The following is a 24141-nucleotide window of genomic DNA, read 5'->3' on the forward strand; positions in this document are numbered from 1 at the left end:
TTCGCTGAGGAAGGTTGGAAATACGTCATCCCTATTGGTCATTTGGCTAAAAGCACTCAATGTTTTCACCCCCCTCCCCCTCTTCCCTCCTCCTCCTTGGAGTTGATTCTCACAGTTTGTAGGTCTGTGTGTCAACAAAAGAATAGTTGCTCTGTTTAACCGGAAGAATCCATCGCGCACACACGCACGGCAAAGAATGGAGATATGTAGGCCCTGTTGACGTTCGGATGATTTGTGTAGACCTTCAAATTTCAAGCCGGTAATAAATGCGGCTGCTGTGTTTTTGTCAAAACAATTCAATTGACTTCTGTGGAGCGGAGAAGAGCGGAGGGAAAGGGCACGACATCATCATAATTGGCCATCGTGTTAATTCAAATCAAAAAAATCAAAAATGAACGCCCCTCCTCACATGAAGGCCTGTTCAACCTGCGAAAATGTGCCTCAAACGAAAACTCCCGAGTAAGGTTTGGCTTGAAAATAAAATCGAAGCCCTCGTAAGCATTTTAACTCCTGGGTGCAGCGGAGCAAACACTGTGCATTCACTATACGTCGCTGGCATACATAGATGAACAAAGATGCATTATTTTTGGTCAATAAATAATAATTTACCAATTAAGTGACATTGAACGATGATCGGGAATCACTACATTCAAGCATCGTTCTCATCAATCTGACTGGAGAAATAATTTTTTCTTTGCTTCAAAATGGGAAATCCTCCTCCTTGCATCTTTTTTTTTGTTGGTTTTGTCTTTGCTCAAATTTGCGAAACCCACCGTCCTCTGCGCTTCTTTTGTGGCCATTTAATGGAAAGCAGACGCACACACGCGCAGTCCTACAGTACGCCTCCCTCCCCTGCGCCGCCATGCTAATTTGACCTACAAATTCAGTCTCCAGTGTGACAGATGAGAGCATTGTTGAAGCGGCGTTCCGGATAGTTCTGCCTCTTTAACTCCAGAAATCTCTCTCTCTCTCGCACACACACACACACACAGACACACACACACACACACACACGCATATGTAGAATATGGCTGACAGTTTGGATTTTGGCTCAGTGGGGCCAGCTGCTCACAGAGGAGCGGCATGCCAGCAGAAAAAGTGTTTTTTTTTTTGTTTTGGTTTTGTTTTTTTCCCCCCTGCTGCAGCTGCAAACTTGTTTGTGAGAAAAGTCCTCCTCTCTTTGTTGCACTTTATCTTCATTCGTGGCCCATGTTTCTTTACACAAATGCACACGTTACATGCGCACGCTTCGTGGACAATGCGCAGGCTTAAAAACAGAAGTTCAACACAACTGTCGCCATTCCAAAACACTGATGTCGTCCCATTTCAACATTCTTAACTGTCATACAAGTGTAAAAACAATTGAGAATGAACGTAAATGCCATTATTCTGTTCTATTCAAATAAAAAAAAAAAAATAATAATAATAAGAAAAACAACTTTACAGTATTGTACTTATTATAGCGTAATTCATTGGAATGTAAAGAGTTAAACAGTTCATGCATCATGATTTCATGCTTTGTTCAGCGGACATTGTGCTGCTCCTTCTGGTGTTTGCACCTTGGCCAGCAGGAGGCAGTATACTACATACATAATAAAGACACGAAGAAGACGATTCACAACGAAGCTCGGCAAGCTGCAGTAATAGGGTTTTATTGCAGAGGATAAAGAATATATGCCTGCGATTTATATTGTCTGAAAACAAACGGTCCCATCATGTGTTGGCTTTAAGCTAGCTAACTCTTAAGAACTTAAGAAAGTCCTTAAGACAATGTTTGCTTCAATACACACAGTGTAATTCTTCTTTTTTAAAGAATTGTTCAATATCTATCTGCCCAACTTGCTTGTTGTGAAGTTCGCTGCCATCACAACTCGCTCTCGTACTTTCAACTTTTTTAATCGCGCATAAAACCATTATTAACGACTACTGTTATGTCATATTGGGCACATACCACAGCTTGCTCTTTTTCCCCCCCACCTGACAGGCTTGTTGGCTCAGTGTTGGCAAAGTTGCATTTTATGAAATTAGCTAGACCACCGTGTTTTCTTGTGCTAAGGCTAATGAGGTTGTTCATCCTGACTGACCCTCTTTTCCCGTCTTGTAAAATGCGCCAGAAGGAAATCTGTATTCCGCTTTTTCTGCGTCATTGTTTTCTCAAAGGCAAACTCTTTGTTCTGTGCGCCTTCCTCGACGCGCTGATGTTTAGTCTGCCCCCCCGAAGGCTCGTTTTAGGCTTCGATGTCATCATTTTTTCTGCTTTTTGCATGCTTTGTTTCGCGTTGTGGATATAAAATCTCACGCGGTTTGTCCAAAAATACCTTCGACAGTCTTCGTTTGTACCAAAAACCTCAGATTTACTTTGTCCCTCAAGTCAAACTTGTGTAGTTTAAACAAAGTTTGGGGAAGCCGACGGGGTCATTATTTTTCCGTCACAAATATTTTGTCATATATTTTTGTGTGCCAAAATCAAATACGTGTAGCATATGTGTAAGTAATATATAAAATCTTAATGATATCAATTGAAATATGAAATGATTAATAATTGATATCATCTTTAATGATAAAAAGTATCTATTGATAATCATTTGTTTCATGACCAATATTTAATGACTGATATATGCATTTCATCACCTTTATATTTAATTGCATCATTAATGAAGGGGAAATTTAATATTTTTGGTTTATTTTTTAAAGTAATTAATTAAATATTGTAATTAAATTATTTTATTAAAATATGCATTATTAAACTGTGACATATAATATTTAATAATTACTAAATGAAGCGTAATTTTTTATCATTTATTTTTAGGTCCAGTATATACATTTCATGACCTATTCTAATGGCATGATTGTTGAATGGACAATTTCAAAAATGATATGCATTGATTAATTTAATAACTGATGTAATGATAATTTATTTAACGACAGATTGATGCATTTGAAGACCTTGTTAACTACTTAATGACATAATTAAATTATGGAGAATTTAATGAATAATTTAACATTTAAATTCATTCATTCATCTTTTAACTATCCTATTTATTTGGCTTCATGTGTTTTATTTTACTTCCCCAACCGTGAAATAAAATGTATGCAAAAATATATATATGTATACAGTAACTGCAGCAAACATCTCACTTTTATGTTACTTTGTGTTTGAAAATAAAGGGCTTTTTAACGACAACAAGGCTTCCGGGGGGAGGGTAGAAAATACAGTAAAATATTAAAGAAATTATTACACTGAACATTTTATGTTTCCTCACCGCTTGCCTGCCTCGCACACAACCTTTCTTATACTCTAACCCCCACCCCCCACCCCCCCCAAAAAAGTTACAGTTCAAAGTATTGAAATAATAGGTGTGGCTTGAAATGGAAATGCCCAAGTCCGCCTGTTGAGGACCTCTGCAGTGGAGTTTAGCCGAGCGAGTGAACTCTCTTATTCTTTGGGACCCTCAGCCCTGCGGCGGCCCCCGTGGAGTGATTTTAAGAGGGTCAACTTTAACAAGGCCCGTATTGATTGTGGGTGTTAGAGGGAGGAGAAAGGGAAGGCCGAAGACACGACTGGGCAGAGGAGGCGGCGCCACTTTTTTTTGTCTTGCCATTCAAGCTTCCTTTGAGGCAGAGGCAGAGGGTGGCGAAACCTTGGTGGTCCGGAGTGCTTCTATTGAGCAAGAGTTATGTAACAAAAGCCACGTTTCCACTACGAAGAATTACCTTTTGCTCTCAGGAAAACTGTGTGTTTAACCCCCCCAATCCCCCCAATCTGTTGATTTTAATCCCAACCAATTGACATCCTCAAAAGTCGACATTTTCAAAGCGCAAAACAACAGTAACTACTTTTACAAAAAAAATTTTAATCATTATTATTTTTAACATTAAAATACAGTGAACCTCTGCATATTTGCAGATAATTTTTTTTCATCCTTTCATCTTTTATTTGCTGAAAATCTTGGCTATTCATAAAGACCTTCCTTCCTTTCTTTCTTCCTTTCTTTCCTTCCTTCTGACGCACATGATTCGCTGATGTGTCAAACCCGCTGCAGTGTATCAGAATCAGAATCAGAATCATCTTTATTTGCCAAGTATGTCCAAAACACACAAGGAATTTGTCTCCGGTAGTTGGAGCCGCTCTAGTACCGTATTGTAATCAGGGGTTTGTGATTGTGTACATGCTAGAAGCATGGTGTTGATGCTTTATGATCCTCTCCGTTTTAAGTGCTTTGCCGCCACCTCGTTGCAACCAAATGCAATTACAAAGCTTATTTTTTTGTGGTGGGTGGCGCCAGTTATTATAAGCACACATACTTTTCCCACTTGTTGATGATTATGAAATTACACGTCAACTGTTTAAGACGTTAGCGGTAAGGGGATATAACCTATTAGATATACAATAAAGATACTTATTGAAATAATCAAGAGTTTATGACTAAACAATGTAAGCCTCTTATTACAGTTGCCACATTCGATGCACAGTTTTAAGAAGTCGCAATGTAATCGCTCCGTGTCCAATGTTGGGCGACGGTCACGGAGCGTCGCGGAAACACTTGAACTGGTCGTACGTCGCTGCTGCATACGCTGGGTTGGCAAGGTTACAGGAGCGGCACTCCAGGGAATCAAAATGAGATTAAAGGCCCGGTATGCACAGAAAGATAATCTGGGGGATTTTGAGACAGATTCAACTCCTTTTGACCAAAGTCAGCACAATTATCTAAATGCTGCCCATCATAAATGTTAGGTATTACGAAGTACTTACGACGAAGCCATCCTGTTGTGTGTGATCACCGCCAAGGACGTCCGAGCCGCGGACTCCGTTAATTGTCTGAAGCTTGTGCTTCTGAAATGAGGTTGACTTTTAGATCAAGTGTCCTGTAGAAACGACGAGGAGAAACCGACAGCAATGGCGTTACTGGATACATTTCTATCATTTCTTCGACGACTTCTCTTCCTTCTTCGACCATGAGGCGCTTTCAATCTCGCCATCTAAGCCATCTTTTTCCTGGCTTCTTGTCGGAGGACATTGAAATCACCCGACAGATTTCCCAGCCTCAGACGTATCCGAGTTGTAATTATCCGAATGCGCAAAGCTGCAATGGCTGGAAACGGCAATGTTAGGATTCTGCTAATTCTGTCCGAAAGGCGTAAGTGAGCGAACGCTACCGTTACACCTCTGTTGCGCCATATTTGCAGAGAAGTTTGACTTTTGAGTTGACAAACGTATTTCCAGAACTGCTGGCTCAGTGCATTGTATTGGTTCAGCGTCGACGTAACTCGGAGCACACCAACTCACACGCTCCTTGAAGCGCTCGAACGACCTCGCTAAGAGGGCTTTTTGCGAGCGCTTTAAAGCAAGTCCAACCTAAACCCATCCCCATCGTTTTTGTAAACTCGGCGTATGAACGGACTTGGACTCACCTGGTCCCGACTCACACACGGGGGGAGGTATGTTGAAAGTATGCCTGCCTTTGATCTTCGGTAGTAACGTTGAGAACGTTCCTCCCCCCTTTCTATAATGTGTACTTACCCACCGAGATTTTGCAGTCCAGAGGCCAGCCTGCCTGGGGGTCAAGGAGAGGTGGGGGAGACCCCTCGCTGATCCGGCACTTTGTTATAGTCTCAAGTCTGCTCTAGATCACACTCCCAATGTGTTACCTTTGGACGGATCGCCTGTGTTGCCAGAAGATCCACATCAGGAACTGAACTCGCTTATTGGGGATGAAAAAACAAAAGAAAGCAAGGAGGGGGGAAAACCCAGAATCTGGATTCCCACATTCTCCTCTTGTAACAATGGACCAGCAATGTATCATTATCCGAGGATGTTGGAACTTGGTTTCTTCAAACAAAGTAATGGCAGTTGCGCTCGTCTTCACTGTCTTGTGAGTTGGACTCGCTTGTCTTCAAAACAACGTGAATGTCGCTTAAAAGATTACTTTCATTATCCGAGAGTATCAGAACATGGTTCGTTCAAACAAAGTGTTGGCGATTAGCTCGCCTTTGCCTGTCTTGTGAGTCTTTGCTCGTGTCCCAAAAACAGGCATGTCGCTTAAAAATTCAAGTCTATTATCCAAGGACTGTCAGATCTTGGTTTGATAACGCAACGTAATGGCGATCGGCTCTCGACTTGCTCATCTTAGCTCGTCTTATTTCTTGGTCCTTGTTTTATTTTTAACACAATGTTTAAAATCTACAAGCGGAGCATCTCTGAGTTTGCTCAACCTTTTCACTTTTTACCAGACTGCAGCAAAAATGCGCATTCAAGGCACTTTGATGAGGAAAAGCGCTAACTTCTATCTTATTTAGCTGCTCGTGAGTGGGTGCGTGACAATAAAACAAAAGTCTCGCGCGAAGAATGACGCAAAAACAAAGGGGCCTTAATTGATTGTTTGGAGTGGGATTCTCCCGGATCGACTCCACTTTTTACTTTGCCGCCGTGCTTTTTAGTCCAGGTTTATTTTCCTGAGCCGGTCTTTCTCCCCGCAACATACTACATGCTGCATGTTTGTTTACCCCGCATATTAGCTGACCTCGCTGCTCCTTGCCCAAACATCTCAGGAAGCGACGATTGCCTCCCTGGCTTCTGGCCCGGTGCCGCCGCAGCGTCATTGTGCTGGTGAAAGCCACACTCATGTTTTTTTTTTGTTTTTTTTTTACACAATGCCATTCACAGCGAGAAAACTCTGTAAACACGCTCGCACGACCCACAATGTACTCAGTAGTGTCCACTAGTATGTTAGAACTATTTTTTAAAAAAGAACAACAGATTGATGGTTCATTTTCAGTAAAAGTTTGAACTTTTTTCTTTTTTTTTTTTATCGATGTACCTATCTAATCTATCTGTTGTATCTATGATATAAGATATATGTTCTATTATATATATATCTCTCTCTCTCTCCATCTGTTGGTCAGGTGTTCCAGGACTTGGGGTCGTCGGTGCTGGCCGGAGCGTCCGAGGGCTACAACGTGTGTCTGTTCGCTTACGGCCAAACGGGATCCGGCAAGACGTACACCATGATGGGCACGCCGGTGAGCGGAACGGGGGCGACCTCGAACTCAAACCTAAACGGCTTTATCAAATCAAGACACAATATGCTCGTTCTTTCTACGTCAGCCAAGATATTTATTCTTACCAGGCAGTTTTTGTGGAAGAGCATTTCACTTGCTTCAAGAATTTCGTTCCTAAAAAAAATCCTAATAAGGTATAAGAATTTGTTGAAATGTTGTTATCACTGAGGAAGTTTATCTTTAAAAAAACCCCATTATTCTGTAGGTGTAGGTAGAATAAATAATAATTTCAAGACATCAGTGTCTTTTTTAGGCTAGCTATGTTTACTTGTTTTGTTACTGTTCTTTTGGCAAATAATTTTGCTTAAATCAAGTGAAGTATTTGATAAAAAAAATTTAGGCCTCAAATCGTCAAGAGTTGACTGTACAGTAATTATTACACAAATTCTAAAAATCGTTATTCTGTCTTCTATGTGACGTCAGGACTCCACTGGTTTGACTCCTCGAATCTGTCAGGTACGCTAGCAGATTCAAATATGCTTTTGTCTTAATTTAGCAAAAGTTACTTTCAACAAATTGCACCTGGCTTGTCCTTAAAGGGCCTGTTCCGGTCTCAGGATACGCTTCCCGACGGGCAGAACTCGAGCAGAGTGGAGATCAGGTAATGCTTCTTTTGCGTCTTCTCTTATTTATACTCGAAATCCAAACATGTTAGTTAGCCTTCAAAGCTTGGGGGCAAACAAATTGTAATGAACTTGTTTTTCCTGTTCTCGAATGTGTTTGCGCACCTTTTTCGCTCAACACTGCGCCCTACCACTCACACAACATGAAAGACAATCAAGTTTGCACAGCAGAACCAAGTGGTGTTTTTATACGAATGCCCTCAAATATAATGAATCAGGCGTGTTGCTGAAAAAAATCTGTTTTTACACCATGTAGCTGTAATTACCTTAACCGTAACCAGTTCCACCAGCTGTAGCCATATAGACTCATTTGAAGCAGACTTGGCATCTGTAAAGCTGTCATTCCATGCTAACAAACAATGCGAAACGAGTTAGACAGGCTAACGCAACTAGCGTTGATGTTGCGGTAGCTATATTCCTTTAAGCAACAAATATTTGAACTCAAAACTATGCAGCAACACATGTAGACATACAATATCACAATGCTCACAGGCATATATTTATGATTTCACAACAACAGCTAAAAGTATTGCGGCTTACCAAGTTGTGACCGTCTTCTTTGCGTATTTATTATGTATGTGATAGACTGTCCTTGGTGGCCAAGGTGCGCACACTATGCCTCCCCCGGCCCGGTTCTCCCTGCAGTTCAGTAAATACCCTTTGGCCCCTACAGGTGGCGATGCGGTTGTATAACACTCTATTGTCACCTTGCATAATGCAGTCTCAAGCATAGTCATGTAATCCCTGTGTTGGTTTTCACTCGACTTTGCTGTGAATTATCAGGGGGGGGGGGGAAAGGAGATTCTGGTCTTCCAATGAATTTAGATTTTGTTCATTTCGCCTGTGCAGTTTTCTGGAAATCTACAACGAGCGAGTGCGAGACCTGCTGGGCAGCAGCGAGCGGAAGACGAGAACCTCGCTAAGAGTCAGGGAGCATCCCGAGAAAGGGCCCTACGTGCAAGGTGAGCACCTGCCATCGAAAGCCGCGTACACACACATTCTTATCACAAGATGGTGTTGAGATTTATTTTATATATTTATTTAATTACTTTTAATCTTGGTTAAATTTTATGTAAAAAGCATTTGGGTTAATATCATTATGAAGGCCCTTGGGTGACCTCATCAAAATCACTCAATCATGAAATTACAACCAGGTAAAATGTTTGCACATCAGTACAATAAGTTTTTTTTTGCATTTGGTCTGTCTTCTATGGCGGCTGAAACGAGTAAATATTTACATTTATGTTTTGTAATTTTCACCATTCTGCTTCATTTTGCTCACAACCGTGCCAACAAGTTTGCTTTGCTACCGTCTTCCTGAATTAAGTCTGCTAATGCTCAATAACATGGAATAGTCCATTGCATGAGAAGGGAGGAGTGGTCTAAAGAATCACGACAGATAACTCACTTTAATATGTTCTAAAGCGTGGAAATTAAGACTAGAGAAATAATAATTGCTGTAAATCAAAGAAAACGGTGAATGATTTTTTTTGTAACATTTGTGTGGCCCCTGGGAAATCTCAGGGCCCCAGACCGTAAAGGTGAGTTTGCTCCAGCTTCCATGGTTTCGTTCCATTAAAAATACACAAAACCTGTCCAAGAAAAAGTGATGAATGCTCATTTAATACCATGGTCAGTGAAAAGAAATGTAGTTCAGACTTCTTTGTTCTGAGTCATTTTTTCCCCAGACTTTTTTTGGGTTCACATCCACTCATTGTCTGCGTCCAGAGAAATCCCAGGTGCCCGCAGGAAGTGAGATCATTTCCTGAGAGCACCGTTTACGCAGGTTTAAGAGACGGCCCTCCACGGCTACTTGAACGCACCGCGTGCTGCGTTCGAAGTCACCACAACTCATCTGTTGCGCACGTTTCGCCTCATTCCAGCGGCTTGAAAGTCAGCCCTAGTTCCTCAGTTAGTGTCCGTCCCGCCGATAAATGCCGTGACCCCGCTTAAGACCAATGGATGCCTCCAATAAATGCCTTCAGAAATGTGGTCGCTCCACAATGTTGTGTGCGTCCAAGCTCATGTTTCCAGGAGTTACGTGACTACCTTCCGCTCTTGGGGTTTTAGTCTTAATAGTCATTTTAATTTTATTGTGTGCACGATATGTGAAGAGTATTTGTGTTCCAGCTGGTCCTTACGAGGTCGCGCCACAATTTTGTGTGGGTCTGTGTTTTTTTTTTTTTTTGTGTGTTCAATCTAGTCTTCCTCGGTTCTTACCCTCGAGTCCTTTTCAGTTTGCTTCAAATTCCACTGTCCCTTAACATAGACTGTATTACACAGGTAACAATGTTTAATACCATTCAATGTTTTTTTTCACGTACACCATTTCGTCACTTTTTATTTTCCTTTTTTTTCCCCAGACCTCTCGCAACATGTGGTGTCAGACTGCCAGCAGGCCGTGAACCTTCTGGAGGCGGGCATCGCCAACCGCATCACAGCGGCGACGCACAACCACGAAGCCAGCAGCCGCTCCCACGCCATCTTCACCATCCAGTACACTCAGGTATGACCACCGCGGTTAATAGTAAACGTGGAAATGGTATCATTTTATTGCAGAGAATCTCATTATGGTCCAACTTGATGGTCACAGGCCATACTCGAGAACAACCGTCCTTCAGAAACCGTCAGCAAGATCAACCTGGTGGACTTGGCAGGGAGGTGAGACCCTGTCATTGACAAAGCTGCCCCCTAGTGTCTGCACACATAAATAGTATTTTTCCAAACTGGATTAAATTCATGTTTTCCTTAAAATTCTACACATTTTTGAAAAATTAAAAAAGTACTCCTAAGTATTCAGTGAAATCTTCTATAATATGTTCTCTTTAAGGCTGAATTTTCACATTGCGCCTTTTTAATAATTTCAAATAATCTGTTTGTGTTGGTGTCTGTAGTGAGAGAGCGGATCCCAACTACTGCAGAGACAGACTAACGGAAGGATCCAACATCAACAAGTCGCTGGTCACGCTGGGCATCGTCATTTCCGCCCTTGGTTAGCGATCGCAAATTCCGATATTATTCAAAACGATTTCGGTTTCACTCTTGGTTGTTAATGATCCTCTGCTTCATCCACAGCCCAGAACTCGCAGTTGTCCAGCAGCTGCCAGAGCATCAACAGCGTGGCGTCGGAGGGTGACGGCAGCACGGCGGGAAGCCACAGTAGCTTCCTATCTGGCGGAGCGAGTGCGGGGAGGAGGCACTGCTTCATCCCCTACAGGGACTCTGTCCTCACCTGGCTGCTGAAGGACAGCCTGGGGGGTAACTCCAAGACCATCATGATCGCAAGTATGTGAGACAGTGTAAGAGAGCGAGTGAGAGTATTCCAATGCAAGAAACGTGTAGTTCCCCAGGGATCGATCCTTGGCCCAATATTATTTATATTTTATATTTATATTTATTTCAGTAAATGATATTTGTAAGTTATCAAAGTTCCTCAAATCTGTGAGCGTATGTGAGAGAGGGATTACAGCAGGGATAAGGACTACCTGTGTACAGTATTGTGCTATTTGAGCAGGAATAATGTTATGAGTACTACTAAGTTAGCTGCAGCAGATGTAAATGTGTTGCCGGCTATTTTCCTTGCAGCCGTCTCACCGTCCGCCAGCAGCTACAACGAGACCCTCAGCACCCTGCGCTACGCCGCCCACGCCCGTAATATCGTCAACAAGCCCCGGGTGAACGAGGTCATTAGCGCCGTGACTCCTCTCGCCACTTTTTCACGATAGCCCCCGACTGTACGTGATAGAAATAAACTCCAAATAATCCTTGTAACGTTGGCACAGGACGCAAATGTGCGGCTGATCAGGGAGCTAAGGGAGGAGATCGACAGGCTGAAGAGCATGCTGCTCAGCTTTGAAATGGTGAGTCAACAAATTTACAGTCTCTCAGGCTCGTCTTTTTTAAGTTTATTTTATTTATTTATTTATTTATGTATGTATTTATTTATTTAACTAATTAATTTCCTTTTCCCACCTTGACAGCAGCGTAATCCCAGTCCGTCCCTGAGTGACGAGAGGGAGGGGATGCTGTCTGACATGGTGCTGCAAAATGAGTTGAAGGTAACGCCTATCTTTCGGCAGTCTTTCCGCACGAAGTGAACGGCGTTTACGCGTTGTGAGAGAAAGCACAAGTGAGCGTTCCGTGTCAACGTCCGAAAGCAATATTTGCCAGAACAATTTGTTGGTAAACTGAGCTTCCACCTCAATGTCAGGCCACTAGTAAGTCGAGGTACCACTGTATGTGTTTTAACCGTCATCCTCCGTGTTCCTCAGGTGGAGCAGCTGACCAAGGACTGGTCGGAGAGTTGGCAGGACAAGCGGGAGCTGCTGGAGCAGTACAGCGTGGACATCAACCGGGACCGAGCCGGCTTCCTGATCAACTCTATGCGGCCGCACCTGGTTGCCCTGGATGGAGACGTCCTCAGCACCGGAGTGGTCTTCTACCATCTCACGGTATGGACGGGTCAATGTCTATTCAGAGGTGTGTGCGTGCGTGGGTGTTTGCGTGCGTGCGTGCGTGTGTGCACGCGTGCGTGCGTGTGTGCATGTGACCAAGGGTCCCTAAGAAAAATCTGATTTTGTGGGATTTTTGTATTGCAAGAACAACAACAAATAAATATTTCCGATTCGTAAAAATAACTTCAAATGTACCAAAAGAGAGTATTCAATGTAATATCAATAAAACATCAATCAAATAAATAATGATGTAACTTAACAGAGGTAGCTGAAACAAGGTGACAATTATGGTTTAAAAAAATAAAAAAAGTTGAATAATTGAGTCATGAAACAATGTAAAAATGTGTAAAAGCTTTAGTTAAAGTAACTAAAACCTAGCTTATTCGAAACATTGCAGTTTTTTTGTTCCTCTGTTCTTGACTGTCAATTGTTTTTGGGGCCCGCTTGTAATCGCGGGCCGTAAGCAGGTGTTGTGTTGGCTTATGCCTTTGTGTCGGCGGTTTGGCGGCCATTTCACTCTTCCTTTTCCACGTTTTTCGCAGCTGTCCTTGACTAATATTTATCTTTTTCTTTGCTAGATTCTTCCTCCTCCTCTTCCAATTTTTCTGTTCTGCTACATTAAGCAAAGGTAATCACCTTTTCTTTCTGACTTCTCTTTTCTTGTCGACTGGACTCTTGAGTTGGCATTGACACAAGCGTGCCTCTCAGGCCTGACGCTCATTTGTGAAGTGCGTCGGCCACCTGAGAGCGCATGTGGGTTTTTTTTTAAATCCCTGAGTAAACAAGCGGGCGGGAGATTAGAAATGAAAGGATTGTCGAATTGAATCTATTGTATCATTTCACCCATTTTCATTACAGGAAGGAATTACCCGCATTGGATCCCAAGACCAGTTTGAAGAACCACAAATAGGTACTATCCCAGTGGAGAAACACACTACCCGCATTCACAAATTCCCAGTTTTTCTTGTGGACCCTATCCCTAGCTATTAGCTGAAAACTCACTTATTCACATTTTCGTGCTCTTTCTGAAACACCGTGAGATTCCACAAGACGGCGCCGAAGCACTGCCGAATAGGAAAGTAGTTCATTGGCGTCAAGAAAGCATGTTGAAGTGATACATCTCGACTGAGAGACGAGCTTTGTATGTTGGGAGGAACTAAATTTACAGTATGTCGCAAAAGGCTATCGTTAGTTGGGCATTTACTGTACATTATCTTGAGCGGCTAGCTGTTAGCATCTGATCAGCTTTTAAATTCAACTACTGCCAATTGTGATCCGCACCTTTCTCTCCATCATCTTGAGAAGTTTGCCACCCTGCTTTCTCCGGCATCAATGGACTACTAGATCACGCTGCTGTTCACTGTCAATTTTTTTATTTATTTTTCAGCAAATCATTCTCAAATGCGGTTTTGTGATTGGCGAGGTTTCACTGTTCGTCCCCTTTGATCACCCTTTTAATTCTGTATTTTTTTAGTTCTGCCAGGTGGTGCCAGCTGTGTGATCCAAAATGACGGCGGCGTGGTCACGCTCAGGCCGGTGCCAGGCCGCACGTGCCTGCTCAATGATAGGGAAGTCACCGAGCCCAGCAGACTGGCGCAAGGTCAGCCCATCCAATTGTTGAGCAATTATTTGGGGTTCCGAGCACTGTGCAAAAGGCTGTATGGCGAACTGCTGTCATAAGCTGAGGCCCACCACTGTAACGACTAGACTTTACGCCGATTTTATCGGCCTTATCGGTCTCGGCCGATAATTAGCATTTTATGCTGATCGGCTTTGGTGTCATAATTCACCGTCATTGATCGGCTCCGCAAAAGACATTTACTCCACGTCGCCATGGTGCACAGTATATTTGAATCCAAAAGCTAGTTTATTTTTAGCTTTGTCGCGTGTCTTTTGACGTAGTACTGTAAATATCTGACGGCCAATAAAGTTATTTAAAGAAAAAAAACATGTCGGCGATGTGGAACAGACATGTATGAGACAGACAACACGTAATGCGCGGATCAGACTACAAGACAAATTTGCTCTTACACGATTGCACTATGTCAGACAACTGCAATAAAATCTTGTACTTCGATACCACCTCATCCCGTTTTTTACGATCGGTGGGCTTTATCTTGTCAACTCAAATGCGACCGGATACACACGTTACCGTGGCGACGACAACAAGAGCGGAGCGCGCCCGACTGGATTATAAAAACAAAATGGGGGAAAACGTGTGTTGGTGGTCACCGGTGCCCAGGACAACAGAGGACGTTCGTTTTAGGCTTGCTTGAGGTATGTTCTCGTACTTTGAATACGATACGGCTCGCAAGCAGGCAACAAAACGTTATGTAGCCTAGCAAGCTCGCGGTACCACGAACGGTTGTACGTAAACATGCCGCCGTTCTGTCGACTCATGCTCTAAAGTTACGGTGTGGGTGAAGTAATTGAATTAAAAATAACATAATTGAATTAAGGTCAGTTAGCACCCATTCTTTCTGTCACGTTGTAATGTCGGTTTGACCTGACTGATTAGAATACACGATCTGACTAGAGCAGTGATTTCCAACCTTTATGGAGCCAAGGAACATATTTTTCAATTGAAAAATCTCACGGCACACCAACAAACCAAAATGTCACAAAAAGTGGATAAATAGAGGAACAAAGATACATTATGTGTTGTAAATAGATTTTTTTGAGCAATTAGGTACACAAGTATATACAGTAAATGAACAGGTCATTTAAATAGAGGAATGTGTCTAACATGTGCTCGGTATCGTTTTTTTTAAACTCGCTGATCGGCCGCCAAAATCCTGATCGTGTAAAGCCTAGTTACGACTCTGATGTTACCTCCGAAGATGGATATTTGCCAGGTCCGCTTTGTCCCGTTGCAGAAAGTAACAGTGACATGGCAAAAAGGCGGAAAAAAATCCCCTGGCTTTTACTTGGTTCTTTTTTTAAAAAAATTTCTTATTTGTATTTTGGGCAGCACTGGGAATGAGTGGTTGGTGTCTGCCTCAGAGTTTGGAGGTTTGGGGTTGGAATCCGGGCTCCGGCCTTCCTGTGTGGAGTTTTCATGTTCTCCTCGTGTTTGTTTGGGTTTTCTAGGGGTACTCCGTCTTCCTCCCGCATTCCAGAACCCGTTAGGTGAATTGAAAATTGTCCGAGAGTGTGTTTGTTTGTCGATATGTTCCCTGGCGATTGACCAGTGCAGGGTGTACCCCGCCTCGTGCTCAAAGTCAGCTGGGATTGGCCCTGAATGAGGGTCAGCGTTATAGCAAGTTAAGGGATGATTTGTATTCTCATTGAGAGACAAAATATACAGTTATAGAAGGTAATTATGACACTAAATGTGGCGCTTTGCTCAAGCCCCCAATGGATAAACACATGCAGCGCACAGCGTACCCTGGCTACTTTACATTAACACACTGTGCACACTACTTCTCTCTTGTCTCCAGGAATGGTAATCACCTTGGGAGGGCTTCACAAATTCCGCTTTAACCACCCGGCGGAGGCAGCCGTCCTCCGGGAGCGAAGACGGGTACGTGCAGATCAGCTCAAACAAGCCGTTGATGTTGTTTTTGGGTGCTGAATGTTTTGCTTTCGCTGTTCTCAGGCAAGTGAAGGCACCTACATCGACCTTTGCCCTACAACTCCTGACCATTGGTAAAAACAGAGGCCTCAAAAATTCTATCAGACCAGTTTCTCAGTCTGATTTTGCTTGTGTGCCTCTTTTGTAGCAAAGAGGAAGAAGGACTGCCTGCGGTGTGTTTGTCCAGTGAGGAGTCGACCGCCAGGCGGCGTGTGGAGGAGCAGCAGTGCTACGTGGAGGGTTTGCGCCAGGAAATCGGTTCTGAGCAGAGGCGGGCCGAGAAGGAACTGGAGAGGGAACAAGCCCGCCTTCAGCAGCAGCACAGCGAGAGTAAGCAAAATTGAAAGCTGCGGTTAGCGATTAAACCAAAAAGGCTGCTTCAAACTAAAATGGTGGACTTCCTGTTTAGTTTAATACTTGGGTCCTTGAGACTTTTCTGTGCGTCCTGTTATGAAAGACATGTTCACCCAATTTTGTGTTGATCTGCGGAGGTGTGTAGGGGCTAATATTTTTCAAAATCTCTGAGAATCCTCAAAATACTTTGACGTCCTCCCTTGCCCACGTTGGATGTCATAGGCAACAAAGCTTTTCAATTCAGCATCGCCCATTTGTCTTGGATACCTGCTTCTGATTAGGGGTGAATTCCCGAGTAGGAGGTTTTTCAAAGTACGAGCCCTAGAACTTGCCCAAAATGGCTACATCAAACCAAGATGGTCCACTTCCTGTTAAATTTAACGTATGGGTCTTTGAAACATTTTTGTGCATCGATGTGTCCACCCAATTTCGAGTCGATTGGTGAAACTGCTGTCAACGAACCCTAAAATACATAAATGGTCTCCAGGGTACACGCTTGTGAAAAATTGCTGAGTGTTTGGGCATGTTTACATGCAATTGATTTGTTGCAAGAATAATATACACAGTGATTACAAGAGATATGTTAATGTCATAAACAACTCCTGACTTTTTGTTGTTGTGACTCTTAAACCAACAGTCCACCAGTGGATCCTGCAGGAGAAACGTCACCTGTTAGCCGTCGAGCAGAGAGTCACCCAGGACCTCGGCGTTCAAACGGACTCCCGGCCGGATCCACTTCTGGAGCGTCTCGCGGAACTTATGTCGGACGATCGAGAAGTTCAGAGGGAGAATTGTCCGTCACTAGTTGTCAGGGTCAGGAAGAAAGCTGTCCAGGAGGAGCTTCTGAAGCATCATGCGCTGTGTCGTGCCGAAAGACGCCTCCGCCGGAAAAAGCTACAGTTCCAGCTGGAGAGAATCGCCCGCAAGCGGCATCTGTTGGAAGCAAAGAGGGAATTGCAGCATCTGGAAAAGGCCCTACCCCCTGGACCAGAGAGCTCTGAACAAGGGTCCCCACCCAAGTTTGTTTCTCCGAGACATTCCTTCTCTGCTGATCTTGTGTCCCGACTGTACCCACATCATACCCCAATCTTCAGGTAAGCACACACAAGCGTTACAAAACATTTTCTGACCTCACTAATAATATAACATTTGAAATATTAAATAAATACCTGAAAGTTTATTTTGCCTCATCAGACACTTCCTCAAGAGAAATAAATCCACAGAACTGACTTCAAACTCCACATCTCTTGCGTGCATTAACAGTAGGAAGTGGGTTTCAGATGAGTGTCTGCCCCGGGAAAGGACCCAGAGTTGTTCAGGCAACCTCCCCACAGGACTAAATCAATCTTGCCAAGGAAGAGGGAGATCCTCCGAAAACATAGCACTGAATTCCAAGGTGGAGGAAAATTCCCAAGAACGGCAATATAGGCGGTACACTGAACGCAAACCTTTGCTGCCTCAAAAAGAATTGTCTTTTAAGAACAGATCAGACCGGAACGCAGCAGCTACGCCAAAGTTGCCCCTTTGTATCCCTGTGCAGCCACTCGGCAAAGAAAATGTAGCATCCAAAACAGTCATACCCATGATTCATTGCAATGATGTAAAAAGACAAACCCATTCAGGAGTCACCAGCAAATCCTTTTCTAGTTCTGTGAGACCCAAAGCGTTGGGAAAACTGCCATCAGGTTCTAAAAACTGTTCTCCCAATCGGTTTCCCAGAAGCCATGAAGATAGTGGCGGGATGAGTGGAAGTACCATTAAAACAGCCATCTCATGTGAGGAGCTCGAGCATAGGCGTCCATTTGAGTTTTCGAGGCAATGGCACAGCACGGAGGCTCTGATGAACAAGACAGGCCAGTGGGTGGAGCGACAGCAACAATGGAAGGCTAAGTGCGAATGGCAAGTACAAGAAGAAGGGCGCAAAGAGGCTTCCGACTCTGAGAGCCTGTTCTCCCTCGATTCTTTATCCTCGGCTTACGCGACGGCTCTTCTGGAGCAGCTGAAACGCGAGGAGGCGGCTCAGAGCGAAGCAGACAGCGAAGACAGTGAGATGTCGAAAGACTCACTAGTTGTGGAGAAGTACTCTGTTGTAAAGAGGTCTTGCCAGAAAGTGGTTCCGACGTACACTTTTGTGACGGATCCCCCACGCGGCAATAGGATAATGGCCATGGGTCTAGAATTGGGCAGCTGTCAAGACCCTAAAGTTATCCCTGCAAAGATGAACTGGACCCAGCAAGATCACCTTAAATCAACACCTGAAATCCCATTAGGAGACAGTTTGAGAGATGTTGCACAAAATTTGACAGAAGATAACATTGGTCAAACAAGTGTCCTTGGTTCTCCTGGCGTGAGGTTGTCCATAAATCTGCTGCCGCCAATGGATGCTCGCTCCTCCCTTGAGGTAGCAGGTGGTTCAGTGATCCATAGAGACTCTCCGCCCTTCCGAATAGAAAGCAGCGAATGTTCCTGCCCGGTTGGTCTGTCAGATGGTCTGAGTCTATCTCAAGGTTATAGTTCAATAGCCACCAACAGCCAAGGTTTGAATGACCAACCAACCGAGGAGCTGATGTCACAGAATGAGAAGCACTCAGACACAAGGGCTGAGTGTTTAATCATTGCAGATCCATCATCTCTTTCCCAGAACTGTAAAGATGATGTTGCATTGGACCTGCATAGCTCAGGTGGTCAAACAGAGCGGCTGTTAATGTACCCTACTGGACAGGGTCAAGCAATTCGGACAGATGAAGTACTATGCAATCTAGATGTTACAGTCCAGTCAGAGTCTGAACTGCCAGACCTCGGGATTACCAAAGATTGTTCCTTCACGAGTGCTGAGTCTGCGGACGGGAATGAAACCAAAGATGCCGATACTGCATACTTTGCCCGGCAGTGTGAATCAGCTTGTAAAAATTCCAGGAAGAGAAACAAAGAGCAAAAAGAGGCATTTGTGGGCAGCCTGAAAATTCCCAAAAGAAGCCCTTCACCGGTTGCCAACCAGGGAGCTCCCTGGTCTGATAACAATAACACATGTAACTCCAAAAAAGAACACTGTGATGTGAAAATCTCCAACTTTGGACTTCGATCTGCTGATATTTCTGATTCCATGTTGAGGAAACTTCATAAATTGAATGGTCCTTCTGCAGGAGACATGAGAGGACAGCATGTAGCAATAAAACAAGTCGTTGCCGAATCGAATGAGGCAGGGTCTCAAAATGATAACGCTGGAAGAAAGCATTGTTGTCATTCTGAGGCCATCTGCAGCGCCATCGACTTGAGAATCTCGCAAGTGGTCCAAGGGCACTTAAAGTTGTCGTTGATTAGCACCAGTGGTGATGGGAACAACTGGAGTAAAAGCAACTGGAGTAAAACCCTAGTCTCTGATTGTGATGATCAGAGAATCCAACAAATCAAAAACCAGACGCGAGATAACAAGAACAATCGGGTGAAAGGGTTGACCAACGATGGAGAAGCTGCTGAAAAGAGATTGAGGGCAAGTGAAGTAAAAACCATTGTTACAGCTGCAAAACCCGTGGAAGAGCTGACTGTCCACGACGTGTCGGACCGCTGCACCGATAGAACCAATGACACAAGTCAAACGAACAAAACAAATGAGCTTAATCTGCCGAATATAGATTGTTCAAAAGAAGTACGTAGCGAAAACTGTTCTAAGGCTTTGGATTCTGCAGCGCCACGGCTTTGCCAAACAGACATAACCGAAGGGAGTTGTCTGGAAGGCACGTCCTGTATTGACTGTGGTCACTCATGTAACCAACAATCACCAAAGGAAGTTGAACACCCTTGTAAGTTATCCTCTGATGGATACCATTTCACCGATGCCACACGAGGAAATAAACCTTCGGTCAAAGGGGCGGATCAGCATAGCAGTCAACGCTTGCGGGACGATTCTCAGACATGTGTGACCAATAGGAATTACAGCAACAACAAATGTCAAGATTGTCAGTGCAAGTTTGACAAAGCTCAAGTAAACCCCAAATGTCCTAGTATGACCGTTCAATCTGATTCAGAAAGGTTACCAGCGTTAGAAGACAAAAAGACGGTCAAAAATAGAAGTGGTTACGGATCTGAAATGGGTAATGTTGCCACACAGTGTCATTCATCTCTTAAAAAGAACAAGTCCAAAAGGTTCAGGAGGAGAAAAACACATCATTCATCCACTTCCTCTCAGACATCGTCATCAGATGAAGACCAAACTTCTAGCAAACGGTCATCTACACAACTAAGACTTGAGAGTGAAGGCAAAACAGATGTCAGCAAGTCTAATGCTGAGAATTCCAAAGTAGACACTAAGATGGAGATGATAAAAGAGGTTACACATTGCAGAAAAAGACTCTCGTTACCTCCACTAACGATATCACCAAGGACAAATGACTTCCAGAATGGAGTCAAGTCTGAGGAATCCCTAATGCATTTCGCCTCCAGCGATATCAACCCATTCGTTCATCAGTGGCAAGACGGCGACCGCTTGTGCGGCAAGAACCCTACATTCGGTAGTGCCGCCGACCTGTCCCACAAATTCCCGCTTTTGAACGTCGCTGAAAAATTTATCACAAGGTGCTGTAGCGTTGATAACGGCTTAAACAGGCAGAATTTGCCCTTCAATTCCCATCTAAGCACCTACGCTGCCCACAAGGGGCTCTCTAGCACGCTTAGCAGCATTGAACCGTCAGTCAACACCACCTCATCCAGCGGATTTTTCCACTCATCTGACCCGGAGTTGAGCCAAGGCGTGGCCCAGAGAACCATGAAAGAACACGGCACTCAGACCGAGCTGGTCCCACCGGCCACTCCAAGTAGGAAGGAGCAGCACAAAAGGAGCCACACGGACGCCCCGAAGACCCATGTTCAAATGAACGAGTCTCTGACGTGGACCAGTATGGAAAGCATGTCAGTCCATCTTGCGAAACTGATCCACAGCACTTCGGACCTGCTGGGAGACCTCCAGGGACTGAGGACGGGTCGCAACAGCGGGTTGAGTCCTCGATCAATCCCAAATATCAGCGTTGACTGCTCGACTCAAAACGCTTTGGATGTCGGGGTTCAGACGGAAAGACCTTGGACACCTGCGAACACAGAGATGCACCAAAGGCCCAAATACCATGAGGTCAACGTCACATTGAGACTGACTGGGGCTGAGTCGGTTTCACCAGACAAAGACTCTCTCTATTTGGTGAAAACTGAGACAGGTAACAAAGAAGAGAGGACATCAAATGTTTTCCAACCCCAAACCTATTCTTTAAAAACGCCACCTGTCAGTTGTCAAAGGCAGGTAAAATCTGCTCCCATAGAGAAAACCTTGCCCGAGACATTGCACCGCCGTAGTACCGTCGCCACTGAAAACAGCTGGAGACCAAACGGAGGCAAAGAAAAGCAACGTCCTCGGGTGAGAAATCCTTCAAAGCCTGCGACTACCTTCACAGATCGAGCCTCCTCCCCCATTGTTACTGTGGGTGTACGAAAACAGTTGAAGCCTAGAGAGAGGAATCAGAATGAACGCACGGAAGAGAAGAGCTTTACCGATTCTCCTTGCAGATCATCAGGACTGGATTGTGGCATTTGCTCTAGTGAATTGCCGGAAGAGGTCAGTGAAATGAGTTGTTCAAGCCCTAAAGACTCTGAGGATTGTTTCCAAAGCTCATCAGTGGACAGAAGAAATACTCATCATAATGGGAATCCCCGTCCTCAGCCCAAAGGGAACTCTTCACAAAGTCCTCACTGCTACGACTTTTCTCTGCATGATCGCGTCTGTGCCACAGCAAGGAAAATTGATGCTCATGTCACCAAATCTGAAAACATGATATCAACCAAACCAGCCCACCAAAGACCTCTGGTGTTCTCTTTTTGCGGAGGTACATGCAGTCCATCCCCGGCTGCATCCCTGACGCCCAGTGAGTGCAGCACCGACGTCCTGGTGAACGCTAAACCGATCAGCAGCGTGGACCCCGACACACTGCCCGAAGATCTGCCCTTGCACGATAAGTTCAACGACTGGGCCGGCATCACCCGTCGACGTTCCAGGCGCTGCACTTTTTCAGACGCGGCTGAGAGTTGCGCTTTCAACTCCGAAGCGAGGTTAAGAGAGATCGAGCGTCTGCGTCAGGAGAGGGAGCAAGTGATGGCCTCCGTCGGCCTCGGGGCCAACTCCACGCCGCTGACTGTGGAGCTCGCCGAGGCCAAGCTGCACTATGGCCTGGGAGAAACGGATGCTCTGCTCAAGATGCTGTCGCCCAGATCCACGGAGGAGCTCGCGGTGAAGTGCGCGACGTCCAACCTCAGAAAACAGCAGCTCCAGGATAGGTAAGCTTTCTGCTTGTAACCTCTGGTATCCGACTGACAGATCATTTTTAGATTTGGTGGCGTGGGCAGAATTATCTGAGCTCAACTCTTGACTTGCCTGTTACTTTTCATAACTTCAGACACCGGTTGAGCATCGAGGGTTTGCGTGAAAAGGCGGAGGAGCAGCCTAAGACGGGCCCACGAGCTCGTAGCCTCAGCCCCTGCACACGTCATCTCGGAAGCCCTCGGGCCACGCCCGGCCGACGGCTAAAGCCAGAGATCACCGGGTACGACACCGACGACTCATCCGAACTTAAACGTGCATTTCATTGAACTCAACTTCTTTTGTCGGCAGAATACGAGACCCGGCGAGCGGTGCGTACCCGTCAGACGTCGAGCAGCTGCTGCGTGATTACGGCCGCGCTCGGGAGGAAGCCATCGGCGAGATCACCAAGGCGAGGGAGCGACTGCACGAGAGGACCGAGCGGGAGAAGAGGAGGCTTCAACAGCAGGCTTCATCACCGGAGTCCAAGGTGCCGTACGTCTAATGCAGCAGTGTGCAAAGTGTGGCCCCAGGCTGTGTTCTTCAAATCCAAAACCACTAAGCATTGGTCGCATTAATTTACTGTTTTGTTTTTTTTACCGTAACATTGGTTAATCAAAATGTATTTTTGTATTCATTGACCTCATTAAATAATGGGTTTACTGATTTACTGTGAGCACATTCACTGCCATTGACGGCTTTAGAAGTCAAATATCCATGTTAACTGTGAAGGCTGGCAGTGAATGAGTTCATAATACACATTTGAAAAATCGTAAAATAAACTTGTACATTATGTTGTGTAAATGTTAATTATAATTACATGAATGTAAACTACAATTTGAAAAATGAATGAGTTCTTTTGGTGTTAAAATTAATTTAGATACTTTATATATTTACTTTTTCCAGTTGTCTTTTAGTTTTTATTAATTTATCTAAATGGGTTAATTTATTATAATTAAATTAATTATAGAGTGTGAATTTTCTTTTCAAATAAGTGAATTTACATTTAACATTTAATTTTATTAAATGATTGATTGATTAATAATTAATTGAATTATAGTAAATACAATTTATTTTTTAAATGCATGTATTTGATATATTATTATTACTATTATATATTACATGTACATTTTTAGTGTAATACAATGATCTGAAAATAAAAAATGTATATACTTTTAAAAATATTAAATAATTCTTTAATGTATTATGAAATTAAAAAAAGTATAAATAATACAATTAAAACGAGAACAAATTCTAATTTTATTATTAAACTTAAATATTTTACATATCGTCGCTGTCGAACGGAAGACTCTTATGTCCAAATTTGGTCAATGATAGATTTTTTTGTCAAATCGATACTATTGGTCTTTCCACACGTGGGTCTGTTATTTTTTCAAATAATTGATCAACCCAAAGTCTTGAAAATGGCTTGCTTTCTTTGACGATGCAATGTTAATGGATCAACAAACATGCAATTTTTAGGGGTTTACGGGAAAGGAATTGTTTTGGATTTGGCGAAATGCCAACGAAATATTAGATACACTTTTTTTTTTTCTTCTTCTTCATCTTCCAGGATGACCCGAGGCAAGGAACCAGGATCAGCAACAGCACCTTGTGCACCGGATCCAGCCGGAGCCTTTCATCTGGACCCACGTCGGGGTACAACAGCGGCAATACACTCCAACTGCAACACGGCCACACACTCACTCCTGGACATGTGAGTGAAAACCAATTACAGTC

General features: G+C 43.9%; 1 protein-coding gene across 4 annotated transcripts in view; it reads left to right on the forward strand.

The window, feature by feature from the left end:
- Positions 1-24141, forward strand: part of stard9 (StAR-related lipid transfer (START) domain containing 9) — a 36947-nt gene that overhangs the window by 7527 nt on the left and 5279 nt on the right. For 2 of the 4 annotated variants that reach the window (XM_061696456.1, XM_061696459.1), the window contains exons 4-25: positions 6904-7020; positions 7483-7515; positions 7599-7660; positions 8532-8644; positions 10046-10188; positions 10276-10343; positions 10577-10674; positions 10758-10967; positions 11268-11365; positions 11465-11542; positions 11663-11740; positions 11954-12133; positions 12995-13046; positions 13611-13736; positions 15577-15659; positions 15735-15784; positions 15859-16040; positions 16702-17158; positions 17259-22379; positions 22499-22645; positions 22714-22891; positions 23975-24118. In XM_061696456.1, the coding sequence (XP_061552440.1) occupies positions 6904-7020; positions 7483-7515; positions 7599-7660; positions 8532-8644; positions 10046-10188; positions 10276-10343; positions 10577-10674; positions 10758-10967; positions 11268-11365; positions 11465-11542; positions 11663-11740; positions 11954-12133; positions 12995-13046; positions 13611-13736; positions 15577-15659; positions 15735-15784; positions 15859-16040; positions 16702-17158; positions 17259-22379; positions 22499-22645; positions 22714-22891; positions 23975-24118 (7818 nt within the window). Of the gene's footprint in view, positions 1-5555; positions 5874-6903; positions 7021-7482; positions 7516-7598; positions 7661-8531; positions 8645-10045; positions 10189-10275; positions 10344-10576; positions 10675-10757; positions 10968-11267; positions 11366-11464; positions 11543-11662; positions 11741-11953; positions 12134-12994; positions 13047-13610; positions 13737-15576; positions 15660-15734; positions 15785-15858; positions 16041-16701; positions 17159-17258; positions 22380-22498; positions 22646-22713; positions 22892-23974; positions 24119-24141 lie in introns of those variants that run through there. The other 2 variants (XM_061696458.1, XM_061696457.1) reach the window with 2 other exon arrangements.

Source organism: Phycodurus eques, chromosome 14 (assembly GCF_024500275.1).
Source record: "Phycodurus eques isolate BA_2022a chromosome 14, UOR_Pequ_1.1, whole genome shotgun sequence".
NCBI lineage: Eukaryota > Metazoa > Chordata > Actinopteri > Syngnathiformes > Syngnathidae > Phycodurus > Phycodurus eques.